The sequence below is a fragment of the Carcharodon carcharias genome, chromosome 8 (genome assembly GCF_017639515.1).
Source record: "Carcharodon carcharias isolate sCarCar2 chromosome 8, sCarCar2.pri, whole genome shotgun sequence".
NCBI lineage: Eukaryota > Metazoa > Chordata > Chondrichthyes > Lamniformes > Lamnidae > Carcharodon > Carcharodon carcharias.
The window spans coordinates 90038133-90059421 of NC_054474.1; the positions used below are offsets into that span (position 1 = coordinate 90038133).

Below are 21289 nucleotides of genomic sequence, written 5' to 3' on the forward strand. Positions count from 1 at the left end.
GGCAGCCTGGCAATTCTTAGCCACAATGTTGAGGAGAGGGATGAGCAAAGGACGCCTCTGTTCTGTCCTTTTCCCTGACCTGGGTTTATTGGCGGATTGCAGGGGGCAGAATGGCTGCAGTGTGCACTAGCTACTGGATGCACTGTAATATTCACCAAGGCTTCTGCAGCAGTACCTCACAAAGCCACAACTTCCAGCAGTGATAAGGATTAGGGCAGAGAATACATGGGAATGCCATCCACTCTAGCTTTTCCTCCTTGTCACATGCCACATTAACATGAGCATTTATCTTTGCTCGTTCATAATCACTGGGTCCTGAAACCCCCTACCTAACCATAGTTTGGGAGAACCTACTACACAGACAGCAGTGGCTTCAGAAGAAGGCCCCACTGCTTTCTCAAGGAAGGGATGACCAATAATTGTTAGCTTTGTCAATGATGCCCAAATCCTGAGAGTATTAAACAAAATACCAGCAAAATCCAAACTCTATCCCTGACACCCCAACCTCCATCACCACACCAGCACGCCTACCCCCTCCGCCCATCCAAACCACCCTACTTAATCCCAGCCACTGACAGGCCTGTGTTCATTCCTCACCCTCTAGTTCCTAGTTTTTCATGTGCATCACTCCTTGAACTGCAGGGGGATGAGACAGTCAGTAATGATGAACAGCAACAGTTGATGTGTATCAATAAACTTACTTAACAGTGATCGCACTATTTAATTTTGGCAGCAGGTTCAACCACATGGCAGACACTTGAGTACATGAACCACACATGGTCTCAGTGGTTTAAATGGCCTCTTTCTGAACCATTATAACGCTATGAAATTGGCTGGCTGACACTTCAGTTAGTACTGAAAGAATGCTATTCCATTGGAGTAATCATCCTTCACATTCTGCCGCTGAACACCCACAGAAATTGTAAGTGTCTGTGTCAGAACACATATAGATTTATCACTGACCTATTTCCATTATCCACTGGGATGGCCCCTCTAATAAAGGGAATAATCATGGTTTGACCTTGAATAGGATTACACAAAGATTACACACTGAGATTACATATTGGCTCGTAATTAGTGAAGTGTTCCATCCTTCAAACACTTGACACTATTAACCAATAAAATGAAACCTCATTGGGTCATTATGTTTCGCTTCTGCCAATTGTCAAAATGGATGCCAGTGAGTAATTGTTGGCATGGATTTGATACTAGATTATGCTTGATTGCTTTTAAACAAAGAACTTACAGATATATAATACTTTTCTGGACCTCAGGGCATCCCAAGCTGAAATATTTTTGATGTGTACACATCATTTTGTGCACAGCAAGGTCCCACAAAGAGCAATGTGACAATGATCAGATCATCTGTTTTTAGGTTTTGGTAGAAGGGCAAATATCCAGGGACATTGAGGGGAATTCCTCTGGTCTTCAAAATAGTACCATGGGATAATTTACATCTAGCTGAGAGGGCAGACAATCCTTGGTTTAACATCTCATCCAAAAGGATCCCTCAGTACTGCATTGGAATATCAACTAGATTTTATGCTCAACTCTCTTGAGTGGGACTTGGATGTACAACCTTCTGACTCAGAAGGAAGAGTGCTACCCACTGACCCACTATTGACATTGATAAACAATGCACTTATTTATTGTGAAATTGTTACAGACCACTAGTGAGAAAACTGTCATGGACATGCAGTCCTGCAATATGTGGAATGTCCATCCTCTTGCATACCGTCTGCATATTAAAGAACAAAATGTTGAAATGTTAGCTCACACTCACTCACCCCAGACTGCAATTGAAAAGCGATTTATGTGAACCTCTAATTTAGTACCAAGGTATTACATTCTGTGCTGAGGCAAGGCAATCCCATTCCACACAGGTCCTATAGCTTGGTCTGACATTGAGTTGATATTAAGTTCAGGTTCCAGAGGGGAAAAGATGGTGAAATATATCTTCAACTTCACAAGATTAGGGGCGATGGTGGCGTAGTGGTAATGTCACTGGGCTAGAATTCCAGAGGCCCAGGCTAATGCTTTGAGCCAATGGGTTAAAATCCCACCATGGCAGTCTGCGAACTTTAAATTCACTGAATAAATCTGGAATTGAAAGCTAATAATGCTGACCATAAAACCACCAGTGATTGTTGTAAACACCCATCTGATTCACTAATGTCCCCTTAGGGAAGGAAATCTGCTGTCCTTACCTGGTCTGGCCTACACGTTACTCTTAATTACTCACTGAAATAGCCTAACAAGCCACTCAGTTTAAGGGGCAATTAGAGATGGGCAACAAATGCTGGCCTTTCCAGCAACACCCAGATCCTGTGAAAGAATAGGAAAAAAGTAGTGAGGTAGATTACTCCCTCGGTCTTCTCCTTTAAAATGCTCCTTAAAAACTTGCTTGTTGATCACCTATCCTAATGTCTTCTTACGTGACACAATGCCAAATTATGCTTGATAGTGCTCCTGTGAAGCATCTTGGGATGCTTTCCTACTTTGAAGGCACTGTAAAACTAAAAGCTGCTGTAGCTTTCAACTTGCCACCAAAGTATTAAACCTGCCATTGCAGATTACAACTGAAAATCTGGTACTTTATATAATGGCCGTTTAATGTACTACTTCAGTTACACTCCTGGGCAGCAATCTACCCTGACGAATCAATGTTCTGCACAACCCAGTACATAACAAACCTCAAGGAACAATTTCCTACTTTCTTAAATTTAACATACTTTGTTATGCAGTGTAAATCTAACCATCTCAGTTATACTGGGCAAGTAAAAAGACCTATGTGATTCGTCAATGACTGTCTCCTGCACAGCTTTGGATAGGAATCAATAGTTTCATCTTTTAGTCAAAGCTATGGCTCAACGGGCACAGAAACACTTTCACAATCAAACATGAGACTCGCAACAGAGAGTTATATAAAAATAGATACCAACAAAAACAGAAGTTATATCAGCTTCTCCAGTTCTGGCCTTACTAACCGTGAAGTGGCAGATTGCTGTCTTTGCTTGCCTTTCTTCCTGCTCATCGACACCTTCTGCTCCTTTTTACGCTTTTTTAAAAAAAGTTGTTTTTAATGCGAGTTTAGTATATTTTCAAATGTTGGTATTCAATTCTGGGAAACAGAATGCTTTCAATTTCAAATCGCCAATCTCAATATTGAACAATCCTAAATTGAGTGTGGCTGAGTTTGGATGCAGAGTAAAGCTCCCTCTATAATCTGTGGCAATAAAGACCCCACAATGCCAGTTTTCGGTGGGTGCTATTTTCCTGTTTTTTACATTAGCCAACCATCACATCTCAAATCAAATTTCAAATGGATGTTGAATTATTAGCGATTTTATGTTATTGTGTGCCGTTGCCCAATAAAAACCAGGAGGCAGAGGTGACTTTGATTCTCAGTCTGGGCTGACTTTCAGTTCTCCGGGGAAAGGGGCAAAAATGTTACCCACTCCACCACCCAACCCTGCCTCACATCTTCACATGATCAAAACCAGGGCACAATTCACTTCACATTGGCACTGCAGTCAAAGTGTAAACTCAGGCTCAGTGTGACACCAGATTGAAGTCAAATGAGACATTCTGGAAGAGGCTACAGAGCCAGTTCAAGTCTCTTAACATTGTATGCATGTGACAAAAGCATTGTACCGTGCAAAGCAGAAGCCACTTGATCCAACACAAAACTTGGGAGTCAATTTTCACTTTCAGGCCTGGCACGAAATGGGTGCCAGCTTGTTCTCACACTGAACAATTTCTACTTAAACTCTTCTCACTTCCTCCAAATAAAAGGTGTGGCTATGGGTACCCGCATGGGACCCAGCTACGCCTGCCTCTTTATGAGGTATGTGGAACATTCCTTGTTCCAATCCTACTCTGGCCCCATCCAACAATTCTTTCTCCGGTACATCAATGATTACTTCAGTGTTGCTTCATGCTCTCGTTTGGACCTGGAAAAATTTATTAATTTTACTTCCAAATTCCACCCCTCCATCATTTTCACATGGTCCATCTCTGACACTTCCCTTCCCTTCCTTGATCTCTCTGTCTCAATTTCTGGTGATAGACTGTCCACCAATATCCATTACAGGCCTACCGACTCCCAAAGCTACCTCGACTACAGCTCCTCACACCCCGCTTCCTGTAAGGATTCCATCCCATTCTCCCAGTTCCTTCGCCTCCGTCGCATCTGTTCTGATGATGCTACCTTCAAAAACAGTTCCTCTGACATGTCCTCCTTCTTCCTTAACCAAGGTTTTCCACCCACGGTGGTTGACACCGTGTTCGGCCCATCTCCTGCACATCTGCTGTCACACCTCCTCCCTCCCAGAAACATGATAGGGTCCCCCTTGTCCTCTCTTATCACCCCACCAGCCTCCACATTCAAAGAATCATCCTCCGCCATTTCCATCAACTCCAGCATGATGCCACCACCAAATACATCTTCCCTTCACCCCCCCATCGGCATTCCGTAGGGATCATTCCCTCCGTGACACCCTGGTCCACTCCTCCATCACCCCCTACACCTCAACCCCCTCCCACGGCACCTTCCCATGCAACCGCAGAAGGTGCAACACCTGCCCCTTTACTTCCCCTCTCCTCACCGTCCAAGGGCCCAAACACTCCTTTCAAGTGAAGTAGCACTTCACTTGCACTTCCCTCAACTTAGTCTACTACATTCATTGCTCCCAATGCGGTTTCCTCTACATGGGAGAGAGCAAACGCAGACTGGGTGACCGCTTTGCAGAACACCTTCAGTCTGTCCGCAAGCATTACCCGGACCTCCCTGTCGCTTCCTATTTCAACACTCCACCCTGTTCTCATGCCCACATGTCCACCCTTGGCCTGCTACTTGTTCCAGTGAAACTCAACGCAAACTGGAGGAACAGCACCTCATCTTCCGACTAGGCACTTTACAGACTTCCAGACTGAATATTGAGTTCAACAATTTTAGATCAGAACTCTCCTCCATCCCCACCCCCTTTCCAATTTTCCCTCTCTTTGTTTTTTTCCAACAAGTTATATAGATTTTTCTTTTCTCACCTATTTCCATTATTTTTAAATGTATTTCCATCCATTGTTTTATCTCTAACTTTTAGCCTTTTTCGATTCCTTCACCCTACCCCACCCCCACTAGGGCTATCTGTACCTTGCTCGTCCTGCTCTCCACCCTTAATTAGCACATTCCTTAGATAATATCACCACCTTCAACACCTCTTTGTCCTTTTGTCTGTGACAGTTTTTGGTTATCTCCACCTATCACTGGCCCTCTATCCAGCTCTCCTTGTCCCACCCTCCCTTAAACCAGCTTATATTTCACCTCTTTTCTATTTTTCCTTAGTTCTGTTGAAGAGTCATGCGGACTCGAAACGTTAACTGTGTTCCTCTCCGCAAATGCTGCCAGGCCTGCTGAGTTTTTCCAGATATTTTTGTTTTTGTTTTGGATTTCCAGCATCTGCAGTTTTTTGCTTTTATTTTTATTATGATGGGTGCCAGCAGATTGGATACCACTAAACACCTTACCCAATTTCCTTTCCCATTCATCTGTGGAAGAAAGCATCAAATGGTTGGATAACAGGCAGCCAAATATTTGATCTAGCAATCTCATTTCCAAATACACACCCTCTTTAAGAAAACATTACACAAGTAAATTTTTCCAATCAATGTTGTATGGATAATCAATCTTTCGCAAGAGCAAGGAAGGTTGTAAATAATAGCATCGACCATTTAGTTAACTCATGAAGCATGTTGCATGCCACCTGTCAGGTCTCTGGGCTGAAAGCTTTCTTTGGGAAATGCCTTGTGCGAGCTTGGGTGTAAAGCCCTTCCATTTGGTCTCTGACAATACAAACAAGTTGGAAATTCAGCATGGGTAAAATTATGCCACACCTACATCTTTACTTCTGAATTGAGACAGTTCAACATTGAATGACTCAATAAACTGTGACAGAAAAATATGATGATTGAAATGTGATGGCGAAAGAGTGATATTACAAGTGAGTGTTTACACTATAAGAAATTAATGTAGATACAAGATATGTATGTATATAGTCACCTGTGTCTTTGCCTAAAATCTTGCTTTGCCTGACATTAACAGGGCAGGAATGGTCACACAAAGGGGTCAGTCACCTCCTTGCCTTTTAAGCTGCTCCAAATTAGTGCACAATGTAAATAGGGCCCTGGTTGCAATTTTGTGTTAGAACTGTTTGGAGTGTGTGCTGTGCAGGTTCCATTCAATTTATGTTTGATGAAGCTGAGAAGGACCAGCCAAGAGAAGTTTGGGATTATTTTTATGGATCCCAGAAGCAGCAAGAGTGCACCTCCTTGTCCCACAAACCTGGGCCTCTGCCACCCTCGGACATAACTCTCTGCCATCATGCCCCATTCCTAAATTTGCTTTACTGACCTATCCAGTGCAGCCTGGTAATTCTGGACATCAATTTAGTGATTTGATATAAATGAGGCCAGACCTCTAAATCTCAGCTGCTTCTTTGGCTAGAGTTCTCTCTGTCCAGTTAGTCACCAAGAGGTCAAGAGCAAGGAGTCAAGAAATGCATGGTCCATGCACAAAATGCATTCCAAGACATAATTGGACCACAGTGTTCAGATACATTTCAGTCCCCATGTAAAGGCATACAGATCTGCCCTTATTTTCATATAATAGGTCACTAATACCTTATTACGTATTGTTAAATAGCACAGCTTGAGGGGAAATGAGGTAGAGTTTGTTGAAGCATGGAAGTTTATCTGTTTTGCCTTTTGGGAAACCAAGCAGCTACAGTGCCTCACTGGTGGGAGGATGGAATTGCAGCAAGATGAGTTTATGTGGAAGTTTCTAACATAAATATGGATGTAAGAATTTATAATTTATAAGACCTTATAATGAAAGAAACTAAGTGTATGCAGATGTCACATATCGAATACCAATCAGTTCATTGCAGAATCAGCTTATAGCTGATGTATGTGACATATTTTCCACATGCAACACAAACATGTACATACATGACTTAAGACTGTATTCCTCATTTTGAATTCTTTCCCAGTTTACTTTATCACCCCTGATGTGCAGATTCTGCTGGGGATGATTCTGTGAGCATCAGCAATCTTCCATTCTTCACAAGTGTGCCAACATGCACTGAGAGGGTTAGCAGCTTATATGGCCATAAAGGACATTGCAGATGACCCCAATCTTCAACTCACTGGGTATCCACACATATGGCTATTAGGGTAGTAGGAGATAAGCATTTCCAAATGAAATGTGAAAACTTATGCCTCTGAATTAGGGAAAATGTTGCAACTCTATCCCCTATCTCACCCTGTTCAGTTTGAAGATGCAAAGGCTGTGGGTTCAAGTCCTACTCCACAGACCCGAGCACATACAGGCTTATGTTCCAGTGCAATACTGAAGGAGTGTTGTGGTGTCAAAGGTTCTATCTTTCGGGTGGAACATTAACCTGTGGACCCTCCATGTGAGTCTAGATAGTAAGTGTTATTAGGCTACATGAGCATCACACCTGAACCTGATCCTGTTCCCATTTGATATTCAGATGCCAGCTGGAAACACTGGTCAGTAATCAGGATTGGAGACATGGTGAGTGCCATTGATATTTCAGAAACCATTGCACCTTCCCTTCTGCTGCCCCAATACTGACTGGACCTGGCCCGCCACCACACTGGACAGTGCAGTTATAGAATCTTAAAATCTTATAGCACAAAAGGAGGCCATTCAGCCCATCATGCATGCATTGGCACACTAAAAGGAGCTATCCAATTAGTCCCGCTCCCCTGCTTTTTGTCCATAACCTTCCAAATCCAGCAACAACTTCAACAACAACCTGTTTTTATGTAGCATCTTTAAATGTATTAAAACGTCTCCAAGCACTTCGCAGAGGCATTATGAAACAAAATATGATACAGAGCCACTTAAGAAGATTTTATATGTCCAATGAGATAGGTTTTAAGGAGTGTCTTAAAGGAGAAAAGTGAAATAAGACAGGCAGAGAATTGCAAGGAGGGTATACCAAAGCTTGGGGCATAGGCAGCTTAAGGCCCAGCTATCAATAGTGGAATGATTATAATCAGATGCCCAAGAGACCAGAATTGGATGAACACAGATATGTCGGAGGGCTGTGAGGGTAGAGGAGATTACAGAGAGAGGGAAAGGTGAGGCCGTGGAGAAGTTTGAAAACGAGGATGAAAATATTAAGATTGAGTCACTGCTTAACCAGGGGCCAATATACATCTGCGAGCCCCGGGATAATGGATAAATGGCATTTGATGGGAGTTAGACATGAGCAGCAGAGTTTTCGATGACCTCAAGATTACAAAGGGTAGAATATGGGATAGCAGCCAGGAGTGCATTGAATGGGCAAGTCTGGAGGTAACAAAGACATGAATATTTTTGAAAAAAGAGACATGCTATCAAAGCTTTTCATCTTGCACTCATCAGGACATCTTGCAAGAAATTACCAAACTGTAACAGGGGAACAACAATTTATACTGCATGAGAAGAGAATGCTGATTGGTTGGCAAGTGGGCTCTGATTGGTGGAGATGTTTCCATGGAGCATGCAGCATAAAATAATTAGCTGCCCAGCCTGAATGAGAGTTTCAGCATTAGATGCACAGAGACAGGGGTGAAGTTGGTAAATATTACAGAGGTGGAAATAAATGGTCTTAGTGATGGCACAGTTATGTAGCTAATGTAACTAGTATCAGATATGACACCAAGATTGCCAACGATCTGGTTCAGCCTCAGATAGTTGCCAGGGAGAGGTGGTTAGGGAGCTGAGGCTGGGATTTTCCGGTCCCACCAGCAATGATGGCCATAGCTGGCAGGACTGGAAAATCCTGCCCGGAGTTTTTGGCAGGGCCAAAAACATTGGCTTCAGTCTTCCCAATGTTTCATTGGAGGAAACCTCTGCTCATTCAGTACTGGATGTTGCACAAGCAATCTAACAACTTAAAGACAGTGATGAGGTAAAGCTGGGTGTCATCAGCGTACATGTGGATATGTGCGTGTTTTCAAATAATGCCATCGAGGGACAGCATGTAGATGGAAAATAGGAGAAGGCCAAGGATCAATCTTTGGGTCACACCAGAGGTAACTGTATGGGAGTAAGAAAGAAGCCATTGATGGTGATTCTCTGTGTATAATTAGATAGATAATTCCCCTTTGAAAGTTATTACTGAATCCAATTGCACAACTTTTTCAAGTACTCCATGATGTAACAAATCATGTTGTAACAAAAAGTAACTTCTCTTCATTTACCCTTGGTTCTTTTGCCTATTGTATTAAATTTGTGCCCTCTGGTAACATTTGAGTAAATCTCCCTATGCCTTATCCAAGCCCTGACATTCTTCCTATTGTATGGTGCCCAGAATTGAGCACAATATACTAGCTGGGGTCTAACCAATCACTTGACCAATAATTCATCAGAGTGGCTATCACTTGAGCCTGTTTAACCAGGTTACACTATACTACCAAAAGCCAACAAGTCAGTCCGACCAACTGGAAACAGTCAAACTAAGAGATATTTATATCTTGTGTATTTATATCTGTTAAAGTTGTGGTGAACAGCTCATTTGTGAATAAAGCTTGGGTGATTATGTATTAAAGATTAACAACTCTTTGTCTCCTTAGAGGCTAAGCTATTGGAGATCACTTCCAAACCCTGGTTGTTAGATTGGTATCTTTGTAATAGGATAAGGCGCTTTTGTTGCCTTGATGTTTAATGCAACAAAGCCCATGGGTGATGCTGCCTTCCTTTAAGGAATTTGGTGCACTTCAAAGCAGACAAATCCCTCTAATTCTTTTTATCGTGCAGGCACATTAAGATGGTAAAACATACCTTGTGTATATACCAGCAGGGACTAATTTGGGGTGAATTTCTGTGAAGGCTCACCAGCTCTTCCACCATAACTGTTAACACAGCTTTTTCAGGGTTTCTGTGGCATGTCTGCTGAAATGGCAGATGATTAAGAGATCACCACCTCACCCCTGCCCCCTCACACAGGTTCACTCACTATGCCTTGCTAAGGTTTCTTAATCCAGGCTCTTTATTTTCACACAGTTAGCCCAGCATATGTACAGCAAACATTTGATTGTGCTTCATGTTACCTAGTCTACCCATTTTGCTCCTAGGCATATATAAGGACAGATATTCCGGTCTGCTCCCACCCAGACAGCTGGACTCAGAAAGACAGGCGTTTCCTACCCTGGACCTTTTATATGGCTTAGAAGTACCATTGACACAAGGCTCTCCCTTGCTACCACCGGCCTGAAAAGGAAGGAAAGTATGGCAGAGTTGTAGGTGCTTGAGGTTAGGCCTCGGAGATTGGGATCTTTTGACTGCTCATGGAGACCTGGGTATCTTCAAAGTTGTGGAGGGGAGAGATTCAAACAGTAGAAAAAGGTTCACCTGGAAGTCTTCAGACAGCCCTCTAGAAGCCCAGGAGGCCTTTCAGGTCCTGTAGCAGTTGGGGGAAAACCCAAGCATCCAGTTTTTATGGACAATTTTATCTCCAGCATTTGAGCATCCAGCAAGCAATCGTTTGGAATTTGGGAATAGCCACTTCCATCTCTCTGGAATGATTGCAATGAGCCTGACACTGTTGTACAGACCCAGCTACACTCTGCAGTGTTCAATTGTTCTGTGTTTGATTATGTGAGTCTGTTTAGCATTGATGCTCACTGTGCTTGATTAGTTAATCCTGGGTATGTGAAAAGTAAACAAAGCTTAGGTAGAGCTCGAAGCATGCGAGAGTAGATATTTTAAAGCACTGCAAATAAAGTTCCTGCACACATAAAAACTGGTGTATCATCTCTGCATAGATCTGAGATATAAAATTTACAAACTCCTCCCCTCCTCTTCTGCCCACCCCACCCCAGAAAAGGACTGGGGTTAGGGATTAGGAAAATCAGGCCGAAATTCTCAGTTGTAAATAAATGTGCAACAGTAGATTAGCCTTGATAAAGTGGCCCTACAGAGTTCTATTTTGCACCTCTCAAAGTAATAGAAGGTGTGGCCGGGTTTCTAACATATTCTCTTCGCAGACAAATAATGGAGAATCAAATGATTTGTTATTGTTGAGCTAAGCTACCTCACGTACAACACAAAGATAACAATTTTGGCTCATGACAGATTCATCCTATTTGTGGAATCTGTTGACAAGCGGATTTAATTCATGCTTGGGATGTGGCATAGCAGGCAAACGTGGCATATATTCTCCATGTTTAGCTTCCTTTAGAAAGTGGTGATACAACTGAGGGAAGTTAAGAGTCAAACACCATAGTGTTGGGCTGAGTCATGTACAGACCAGACTTGTTACAATAGATTTTCTTTCCAAAAGAACTTTTGTGCATTAATTGAGTAAAGGATCTTCAAGAGTAGGCTGTACACCAAAAACCTGCTTCACCATTCAATTAGACCATGACTGATCTGCAAATTAACTCTGTTTATCCTCCTTTGCTCCAGATCCCTTGATATCCTTAACTAACAAAAATCTATCAAGTCCTGACATCCACAGCCTTTTGGGAGGAGAGAGTTCCAGGTTTTTACTGTACCCTTTGTGTGAAAAGTACTTCCTGATTGCATAGAATCATACAGTACTCTGCACTCCCAAATGGTTTAGCTCTAATTCTAAGGTCACACGCATTTGTTCTGAATTCCCCTACCAAATAAAATTGCTCCTCTGTATCTACACCATAAAATCTTCTTAACATTTTAAACGTCTCAGTCAGGTCACCTCCCAATCTTTTATGCACAATAGATTACAAACCTTGTTGAAGAAACATCTCTTCATAATTGAAGCCCCACTTGCATGACAATCTGGAAGACTCATGGTCACATTTACTGATACCAGTTTTTCTATTTCAGATTTTTTTTTTTTAGACTGAATTCAGGTTCTCAAACTGCCATATTTGAACTGATGACTCCTGCTGTATTGGTCCAATAAAATAATCACCAGGCTATTGGACCCTCAAATTGTTCAGGCAACAAAACTTTGAGGAAAAAGACTTAAACTGTTATTGAGAGTCTATTTGGTTTGTAAATGGGGCAGTCTGAACTGTGCATGGGAAACGAAAGATGGGAATAAAAGATGACGCCTATTTGCTGCAATCAATAATGACTGCAATTTTCCTGTGATCAAAGTTAGCAGCGCTTCTTCTAGGCTACAGTGCTTTCTAGGCAACTTAAAGTACTATTCAACTATTGCTCACAGTTTGGGCCAAACATTGTTGCTTCAAGTCTATAATCATTCCCTCTTGAGACTTTAAAGAATTGATTGTTCTTTAACTGATGCTCTTCCTGGCTCAGCGTTAATTATCTCTGATAGGCAAGTCTCTTACTGTCCGGCTTCAGATAAGGTACTGCTGCCACTATGTTTTTTGTAATTAGCCTACCTCTGATCAGCCCTTTCAGACACATGTCTGTGCCAAAAGACATCAGACCTCACCGTATCCCCTTCTCTGTCCTGACATTAATGATTCCTCAAAGTTGATGGGTACTATTAACAAAGGCGTCTTTCCAACATTTATCTGAACTACTAACTATTATCATCTCTTAGGACCTTACAGCACAGAAGGATGCCATTCTTCCCATCCTGCTGCTGCTAACTGTTTGAAAGAGCTATCCAATAAATCCTATTCCTTTCCCCAAAGTTATGCAAATTTTCCAAGTTTATATCTAATTCCCTTATGAAAGTTAACATTGGCTCTGCTTCTATCACCTTTCAGGCTGAACATTCTAGGTCATAGCAACTCACTGCATAAAAGAATTCCCATCCTCCTCTACATTCTTTTGTAAGTTACCAAATATCTTTTGATTATTGATCCTCCAGTCAATGGAAACAATTTCTCCCTAACTGTTCTTGCAAATGTCCTCAACATTTTGAGCATCTCTATTAAATCTCTTCTGAGCCTTCTCTGCTCTAAGGATAAGAATCCCAATTTCTCTAGATTCACCACATGATTGAAGTCCCACAATTTTTGGTACCATTTTAGTAAATCTCCTCTCCACTCTATTCAACACCATTATACCTTTCCTATGGTCTGGTAGATATATAGCAGCAGACATTTAAGGGAATATTTTGAATACACAGTATAGATACATTCCAACGAGGAAGAAAAAGTCCAAGGGGAGGACTCACCATCCATGGTTAACTAAAAAAATTAAAGATAGTATCAAACTTCAAGAAAATGAATATAATCACACAAAGATCAGAAGGCAGGTCAGAAGATTGGACAGAATATAGAAAACAGCAAAGGATGACTAAAAGATTAATAAGGAGGAAAACATTAGGGGCAAGATTTTCCCCCCATCTGGGAGAAGTTGAAATGCGGATGTACGGAGGTGCGCCTCTGATCGGCGCCCCCTAATGGGGACGCACCACCATTTTACATGGGCGGGCCAAATAAAGCCCGCCCAGCATGATGTCCGCCTGGAAGCGCTATGCACTCCCAATGCGGACCTGGGGGTGGGGGTGGGGAATCCCTAAACTCGAGAGTGCGATCTTTCACGCATGCATATGAAAGAGCGCACTCATCTCCCTGAGGCTAAGTGTGGCCTCAGGGAGTTCGGCTCTACTGTACAAATTATTAACAATAGAAAAAAAAAATCCCTGACATGTCCCCTCATGTGACACTGTTGCATGAGTTGGGACATGTCCATAACTTTTAAAAAACTTTAATTAAATTTTTTAAAACCTACATGAAACCTCATCCCGCCCAAAGACGAGGTTTCATGCTTTTTCTAATTTTCACCAGGGCTCCCGGCCTGCCTGCCAACCTTAATGTTGACGGGCAGGTCCTTTAATTACTTAAATGACTCTGTCAATGGCCTCAATTGGCCATTGACAGGTCGGTGAGTGCACAGCTGATTTTGCTGAGCCCCCACCTACCTGAAAATTTAAATGGGGTGTAGTGACCTCGGGATTCCGCCCCATGTCATCCCGCGTCATTTTACGTGTTGGCAAACAGGCCCCACCCCCCACTCGCCGACAGGGAATTCCTGCCCGAGGGTACGAAAAAATGCTAGCTAGAAATATAAAGACAGGTAGCAAGAGTCACTGTCGCTGGGCCAAAATCTTAGAACTCACTCCCTACCAGCACCTTGGGTGTACCTACACCACATAGACTGCGGCGGTTCAAGAAAACAGCTCACTACCATCTTCTCAAGGGCAATAAGGGATGGGCAATAAATGATGGCCTAGCCAGTGACGCCCACATACTCTGAATGCATTTTTTAAAAAGTTTCTATTAATATTTGAAAAAGAAAAGTGTTAACAAGGTGAGTGTTGGTGCTATTGAAAATGAGTCTGGGAAATAAATAATAGAAAATAAGGAGATGGCTGATCAATTGAACAGCTATTTTGCATCGGTCTTCACTATAGAGTATACAATTAACATTCCAGAAATAGCCGTAAATCAAGAAATGGAAGGGAAGGAACAGCTCAAGAAAATTACAATCACCAGGGAAGTGGTACTGAGCAAATTGGTTCAGCTGTTGGTTGACAAGTCCCCGGCTCCTGATGCACTTCATCCTAGCATCTTAAAAGAAGTGGCTAGTGAAATAGTTGATGCATCAATTTTAATTTTTCAAAATTACTTAGATTTGGGGAAGGTACCATTATATTGGAAAATAACAAATGTAACTATTTTATTCAAAAAGGGAAGGAGACAGAAAGTAGGAAACTACAGGCCAGTTAACTTAACATCTGTCATAAGGAAAATGTTAGAAGCTATTACTAAGACTTTATAGCAGGGCACTTAGAAAAATTCAAGGTAATGAGGCAGAGACAATATGGGTTTGTGAGAGGGAGATCATGTTTAACCAATTTACTGGAGTTCCTTGAAGAACTAACATATGCTGTAGATAAAGGGGAACCGGTGAATGTACTGTACTTAGATTTCTAGAAGGTATTTGAAAAGGTGCCACATTAAATGTTATTGAGAAAATAAGTGCTCATAGTTTAGGGGGTATCATATTGGCATGGATAGAAGATTGGCTAGCTAACAAGAAACAGAATAGGTATAAATAAAAATAACAATAATAAAAGAGTAGACTTATTTTCTGGATGGCAAGATGTAACAAGTGGTGTGCCACAGGAATCAAGGCTGGGGCCTCAACTTTTCACAATTTATAAAATGTCTAATGAAAGGACCAAAAAGTTTAGTTGTTAAATTTGCTGATGACAAAAAGATAGGTAGGAGAATAAGTTGTGAAAAGAGCATAAGGAGCCTACAAAGGAATTTAGATAGGTTAAGTGAATGGGCAAAATCTGGCAAATGGAATATAATGTGGGAAATATTAAATTGTCCATTTTGGCTGGAAAAATAAAAAGAAGCATATTATCCAGATGGTGAGAGATTGCAGAGCTCTGAGATGCAGAGGGATCTGTGTGTACTAGTCCATGAATCACAAAAGATTAGTGTGCAGGTACAGCAAGTAATTAGGAAAGCTAATAGAATGCTATTGTTTATTGTGAGGGGAATTGTGTACAAAAGTCAGGAGCTTGTGCTTCAGTTATACATGGCATTGGTGAGACCACATCTGGAGTACTGTGTACAGTATTGGTCTCCTTATTTAAAGAAGGATGTACGTATGTTAGAAGCAGTTCAGAGAAGGTTTATTAGATTAGTACCTAAAATGGGAGGTCGTGTTATGAGGAAAGGTTGGACAGGTTAGGTTTGTGTCCACTGGGGTTTAGAAGAGAAAGAGGTGACTTGATTGAAACATATAAGATCCTGAGGGGTCTTGATAGGGTGGATGTGAAGAGGATGTTTCTTCTTGTGGGAGAATCTAGAATTAGAGGTCGCTATTTAAAAATAAGAGGTCACCCATTAAGACAGAGATGAGGAGAAATGTTTTCTCTCAGAGGGCCTTTATCAATTGAGGCATAGATTACAAAAGTAGAGAGGTCATGTTGGAGTTGTATAGAACCTTGGCGAGGCGACAGCTGGAGTACTGTGTGCAGTTCTGGTTGCCACATTATAGGAAGGATCTGATTGCACTGGAGGGGGTGCAGAGGAGATTCATCAGGATGTTGCCTGGGATGAAACAATTAAGTTATGAAGAGAGGTTGGATAGACTTGGGTTGTTTTTGTTGGAGCAGAGAAGACTGAGGGCCGACCTGATCGAGATGTACAAGATTATGAGGGGCATGGACAGGGTGGATAGGGAGCAGCTGTTCCCCTTAGTTAAAGGGTCAGTCACAAGGGAGCATAAATTCAAGGTGAGGGGTAGGAGGTTTAGGGGGGATGTGAGGACAAACTTTTTTACCCAGAGGGTGGTGACGGTCTGGAATGCCCTGCCTAGGAAGGTGGAGGAGGCGGGTTGCCTCACATCCTTTAAAAAGTACCTGGATGAGCACATGGCATATCATAACATTCAAAGCTATGGGCCAAGTGCTGGTAAATGGGATTAGGTAGGTAGGGGTGTTTCTCACATGTCGGTGCAGACTCGATGAGCCGAAGGGCCTCTTCTGCACTGTAATTCTGTGAAGATGTCCGAGTAACCCTTAATCTAAGTTGCAGTCTACAATAAGTACTGATCATTTTTGTCGCACATTTTCAGTTGACAATGAAGAATTCACCTGACAATTGTTTCTCCTCCTTGGCCATTCCTGTCAGCATAAAGATATAATGATTGTTGGTCCACTCACAAAGCTGCCTAGAGCTTCCACGACAGAACTCCCATCCAGACCTTACGGTTCTATAGTGGCTCTCTTCTTCCATCTAATGTCTGGGTTCAGGATTTGTCATTTGGAAAGAAATATTGTTGCAATACGACGCCTGAAGCTTTTGCAAACAATTAAATTATAAAGTCTTTGGCAATAAATCACTGAGCAGGGAAAAAAAAAGATGACTGAATGCATAACCAAACAGCTAGGTGCTTAGAGGGCTCTTAAAGGTGGGTAGGAAAGCAACAGACTGCCAAGGTTTGATGATAAGCAAGGTGCGTGGTACAGGGCACTGGAATTGGAAGACTAAATAAAATGGACTGAAGTTGACACATGTATGATATAATAAAAAACAAAAACAGAATTACCTGGAAAAACTCAGCAGGTCTGGCAGCATCGGCGGAGAAGAAAAGAGTTACGTTTCGAGTCTTCATGACCCTTCGACAGAACTAAGTAGAAACAGGAAAGGGGTGAAATATAAGCTGGTTTAAGGTGTGTGTGTGTGTGGTGGGGTGGGGGGGGTGTGTGGGTTGGGTGGGGGGAGAGAAGTGGAGGGGGGTGTGGTTGTAGGGACAAGCAAGCAGTGATAGAAGCAGATCATCAAAAGATGTCACAGACAACAGAACAAAAGAACACATAGGTGTTGAAGTTGGTGATATATATCTAAACGAATGCGCTAATTAAGAATGGATGGTAGGGCACTCAAGGTATAGCTCTAGTGGGGGTGGGGGGAGCATAAAAGATTTAAAAATATTTAAAAATAATGGAAATAGGTGGGAAAAAGAAAAATCTATAAAATTTATTGGAAAAAAACAAAAGGAAGGGGGAAGAAACAGAAAGGGGGTGGGGATGGAGGAGGGAGTTCAGGACCTAAAGTTATTGAATTCAATATTCAGTCCGGAAGGCTGTAAAGTGCCTAGTCGGAAGATGAGGTGTTGTTCCTCCAGTTTGCGTTGGGCTTCACTGGAACAATGCAGCAAGCCGAGGACAGACATGTGGGCAAGAGAGCAGGGTGGAGTGTTGAAATGGCAAAAGACAGGGAGGTTTGGGTCATTCTTGCAGACAGACCACAGGTGTTCTGCAAAGCGGTCGCCCGGTTTACGTTTGGTCTCTCCAATGTAGAGGAGACCGCATTGGGAGCAGCAAATTCAGTAGACTAAGTTGGGGGAAATGCAAGTGAAATGTTACTTCACTTGAAAGGAGTGTTTGGGCCCTTGGACGGTGAGGAGAGAGGAAGTGAAGGGGCAGGTGTTACATCTTTTGCGTGGGCATGGGGTGGTGCCATAGGTGGGGGTTGAGGAGTAGGGGGTGATGGAGGAGTGGACCAGGGTGTCCCGGAGGGAACAATCCCTACGGAATGCCAACAGGGGGGGTGAAGGGAAGATGTGTTTGGTAGTGGCATCATGCTGGAGTTGGCGGAAATGGCAGAGGATGATCCTTTGAATGCAGAGGCTGGTGGGGTGATAAGTGAGGACAAGGGGGACCCTATCATGTTTCTGGGAGGGAGGAGAAGGTTTGAGGGCGGATGCGCTGGAGATGAGACGGACACGGTTGAGGGCCCTGTCAACAACCGTGGGTGGAAAACCTCGGTTAAGGAAGAAGGACGACATGTCAGAGGAACTATTTTTGAAGGTAGCATCATCGGAACAGATGCGACGGAGGCGAAGGAACTGAGAGAATGGGATGGAGTCCTTACAGGAAGAGGAGTGTGAGGAGCTGTAGTCAAGGTAGCTGTGGGAACAGCTATGATGCCACTACCCAAACACATCTTCCCTTCACCCCCCCCGTCGGCATTCCGTAGGGATCGTTCCCTCCCACTGCTGAATTCCCACTATCAACATCCTGGCGGTTACCATTGACCAGAAACTGAACTGGAGTAGCCATATAAATACTGTGGCTACAAGAGCAGGTCAGGGGCTGGGAATCTGGCAGTGAGTAACTCACCTCCTGACTCCCCAAAGCCTGCCCACCATCTACAAGGCACAAGACAGGAGTGTGATGGAATACTGTCCATTTGCCTGGATGAGTGCAGCTCCAACAATACTGGAGAAGCTTGACACCATCCAGGACAAAGCAGTCCACTTGATTGGCACCCCTTCCACAAACATCCTCACCCTCCACCACTGATGCACAGTGGCAACAGTGTGTACCATTTACTAAATACACTGCAGCAATTTACCAAGGCTCCTTAGACATCACCTTCCAAACCCACAACCACTACCATCTAGAAGGACAAGGGCAGCAGCTACATGGGAATATCACCACCTGCAAGTTCCCCTTCAAGCCACTCACCATCCTGACTTGGAAATATAACACCGTTCCTTCACTGTCACTGAGTCAGAATCCTGGAACTCCCTCCCTAACAACACTGTGGGTGTACCTACACCACATGGCCTGCAGCAGTTCAAGATGGCAGTTCGTCACTACCTTCTCAAGGGCAATTAGTAAATGGGCAATAAATGCTGGCCTAGCCAGTGACACACACATCCCAAAGATGAATAAAAAAGAATCAGGAGTTATTTCAAAATCTTTTACTTGATTGATTTTCATTTAGGGGATGTTGCCATTGAAGAGGTAAGACAACCTCACGTATAGAATCTCAGAATTAAGGAGAGGACTCAGTACAATGCAGCAGGGGTAAATACAATAGTCTTTTAGATGTATATTCTGGGTTTTTAGGCAACCCTTCTCACACTGTAAGGCAATTGGGTGTGGTTATATCAGATAACGTAGCCCTTTGTCGGTCCCCAAGTAGGTGTGAATCTAAGAGCCAAAGAGGATATGGCAGATCCAGGCTACTGTGCCCAGCCACCAACTGGGCCATGAATGTCTCGGGTCAGTGCCATAACTGCAGCCTGAACATCACGGTTCCCACACAATGTCTTCTCGAGGGGGGGTTTGAAAGACTGTGGCCTACATTTTTCATCCTGAAGTGATTCTAAAACTCAATCTGTGCTGACTTCCCATTTGGTTAGTGTGTCACAGTATTTAAGGTGGTTCCAGAGAAAATGTAAAGGGCGTTTGCCAAGGGCACATAGTCAAAGAACAAATTTCTTTTCATATTTTTGCCAATTAGACAGCTAACCACAATAAAACCACATGCTGACACATCTGCCATATTTCCTGAATTAACGACAAATCAGAAGTGTAACTGGGATAGGAGATTACTTTTTTAACACAGTATCATTGGCATAAACTCTATTAATAGATTTCCTAATATCTCTTGTGCAATGCACAAAGTTGTAACATTATATTTGAAATCCAGGATCTAAGCGTTAGGCTTGGCATAGGACTTAGAGGAAGCTAAATCTGGATTTGCAAGCTGCTCTGGTGTGACGAACAAGTTCCTCAACAACATTGTGGAAACAGACGCCATCAATTAGCCGCACATCTCACTTCCTCTATCATGTATCCGTGCCTGTCTAAAATGTTCAATAGGTGCCCGTTTTCAGGTGCCTGCTTTGCCAAGTATGTTGCTGGGCAGAAAACGACTCAGCAAAAATTTTAGACAAGCGAACCAGTGGAATTGACCCCAGACAGGGAAACTTGTTTCAAAGTTATTTAACTGTGAACTGTAACAACTATTGAGCAGAAAAAAAGGAGCTTCCTTACTTCTGCATTTGTTGAATTTTATTTTAGATTTGTACTCATGTCAACTTTTCATTTAGTCTCTTTGAGCAGCACCACTTTTGAAACAAGCTACCCACATCCTGTTGACAGATAGACTCACAGAAATGTGGTAGATTTGGACGACTTTTAACTCACTTTATGGTATATCGTTTGTGAAAGAATGAAAGCTGGTTTCCCTTACCCACTCCATATCTCTCCCTGACTGTCCTGCTCCAAGGAGGCATGGTTCAATTAACACTGTAGGTCGTTCCTCGCAACGCAGCTGATGACCAGCAAAGCTGAGGTCTTGCAAAGCTATGTCTGATGTGCTTTCGCTTTAGTGTATCCGGAAACTTCTCTACGAAGAAGTGCTGACGTCTCAACCACAAAGGCGGCAAGGTGCAAGCAATGGTGTTGGGGGATGATTTAAATGAGGCCTGATTAAGATACTTTCATAAAAGCAAAGATGGAAGATATACTGCTAGCCTGTATATGTTACAATCTATTGACCTGCATTGATATATTTTAATAAAGCACTGCACCTGAATGATCTTCAATGTTAAGACTGGCACACTTGCAAAGTGGAAGTGCACTGTTCCTTCTATTGCTCTGTCCTTTTGAGACAACGGCTTCAATTTTTTGTAATGCCCTGTTACAAACATGGTTGGTGGGTGCGTGTAATTAAGGGGACTTTCCTACTTCAGAATTTCTGAGAAAAGCCCTGCAGGAAAGGGACCTCTTCATTCATGTTTAGATGCAATCATTTTGCAATAGAATCTCTTCAGACATCTTGGGGTATGGACACAGGCCACATGGACATTTTCAACCAGTCACATAGTTAGTGTGACCTTTTTGCTCAAACTCTGATGTGAGTGCAGGTGATGGGAAGGTGTTATTGACCATGCCTGCGTGCTGTTCCAGGCAGTCAGCAAATTTGACCACATTGGTTAAAACCTTAACGAGCCAAAGCTTTCCTTTACTCTCAATATTATATG

At 42.7% G+C, this 21289-nt stretch overlaps 1 protein-coding gene across 2 annotated transcripts in view; it reads right to left on the bottom strand.

Annotated features, from left to right (window-relative positions):
• LOC121280741 (dedicator of cytokinesis protein 2-like) overlaps nt 1-20628 on the bottom strand; it is a 627095-nt gene extending 606467 nt beyond the window's left edge. The window contains exon 1 of one of the 2 annotated variants that reach the window (XM_041192879.1): nt 20497-20606. In XM_041192879.1, the coding sequence (XP_041048813.1) occupies nt 20497-20539 (43 nt within the window). In that variant the 5' untranslated portion in view covers nt 20540-20606. Of the gene's footprint in view, nt 1-20496 lie in introns of both variants that reach the window. The other variant, XM_041192878.1, reaches the window with a different exon arrangement.
• Between the last annotated feature and the right edge of the window lie 661 nt (nt 20629-21289).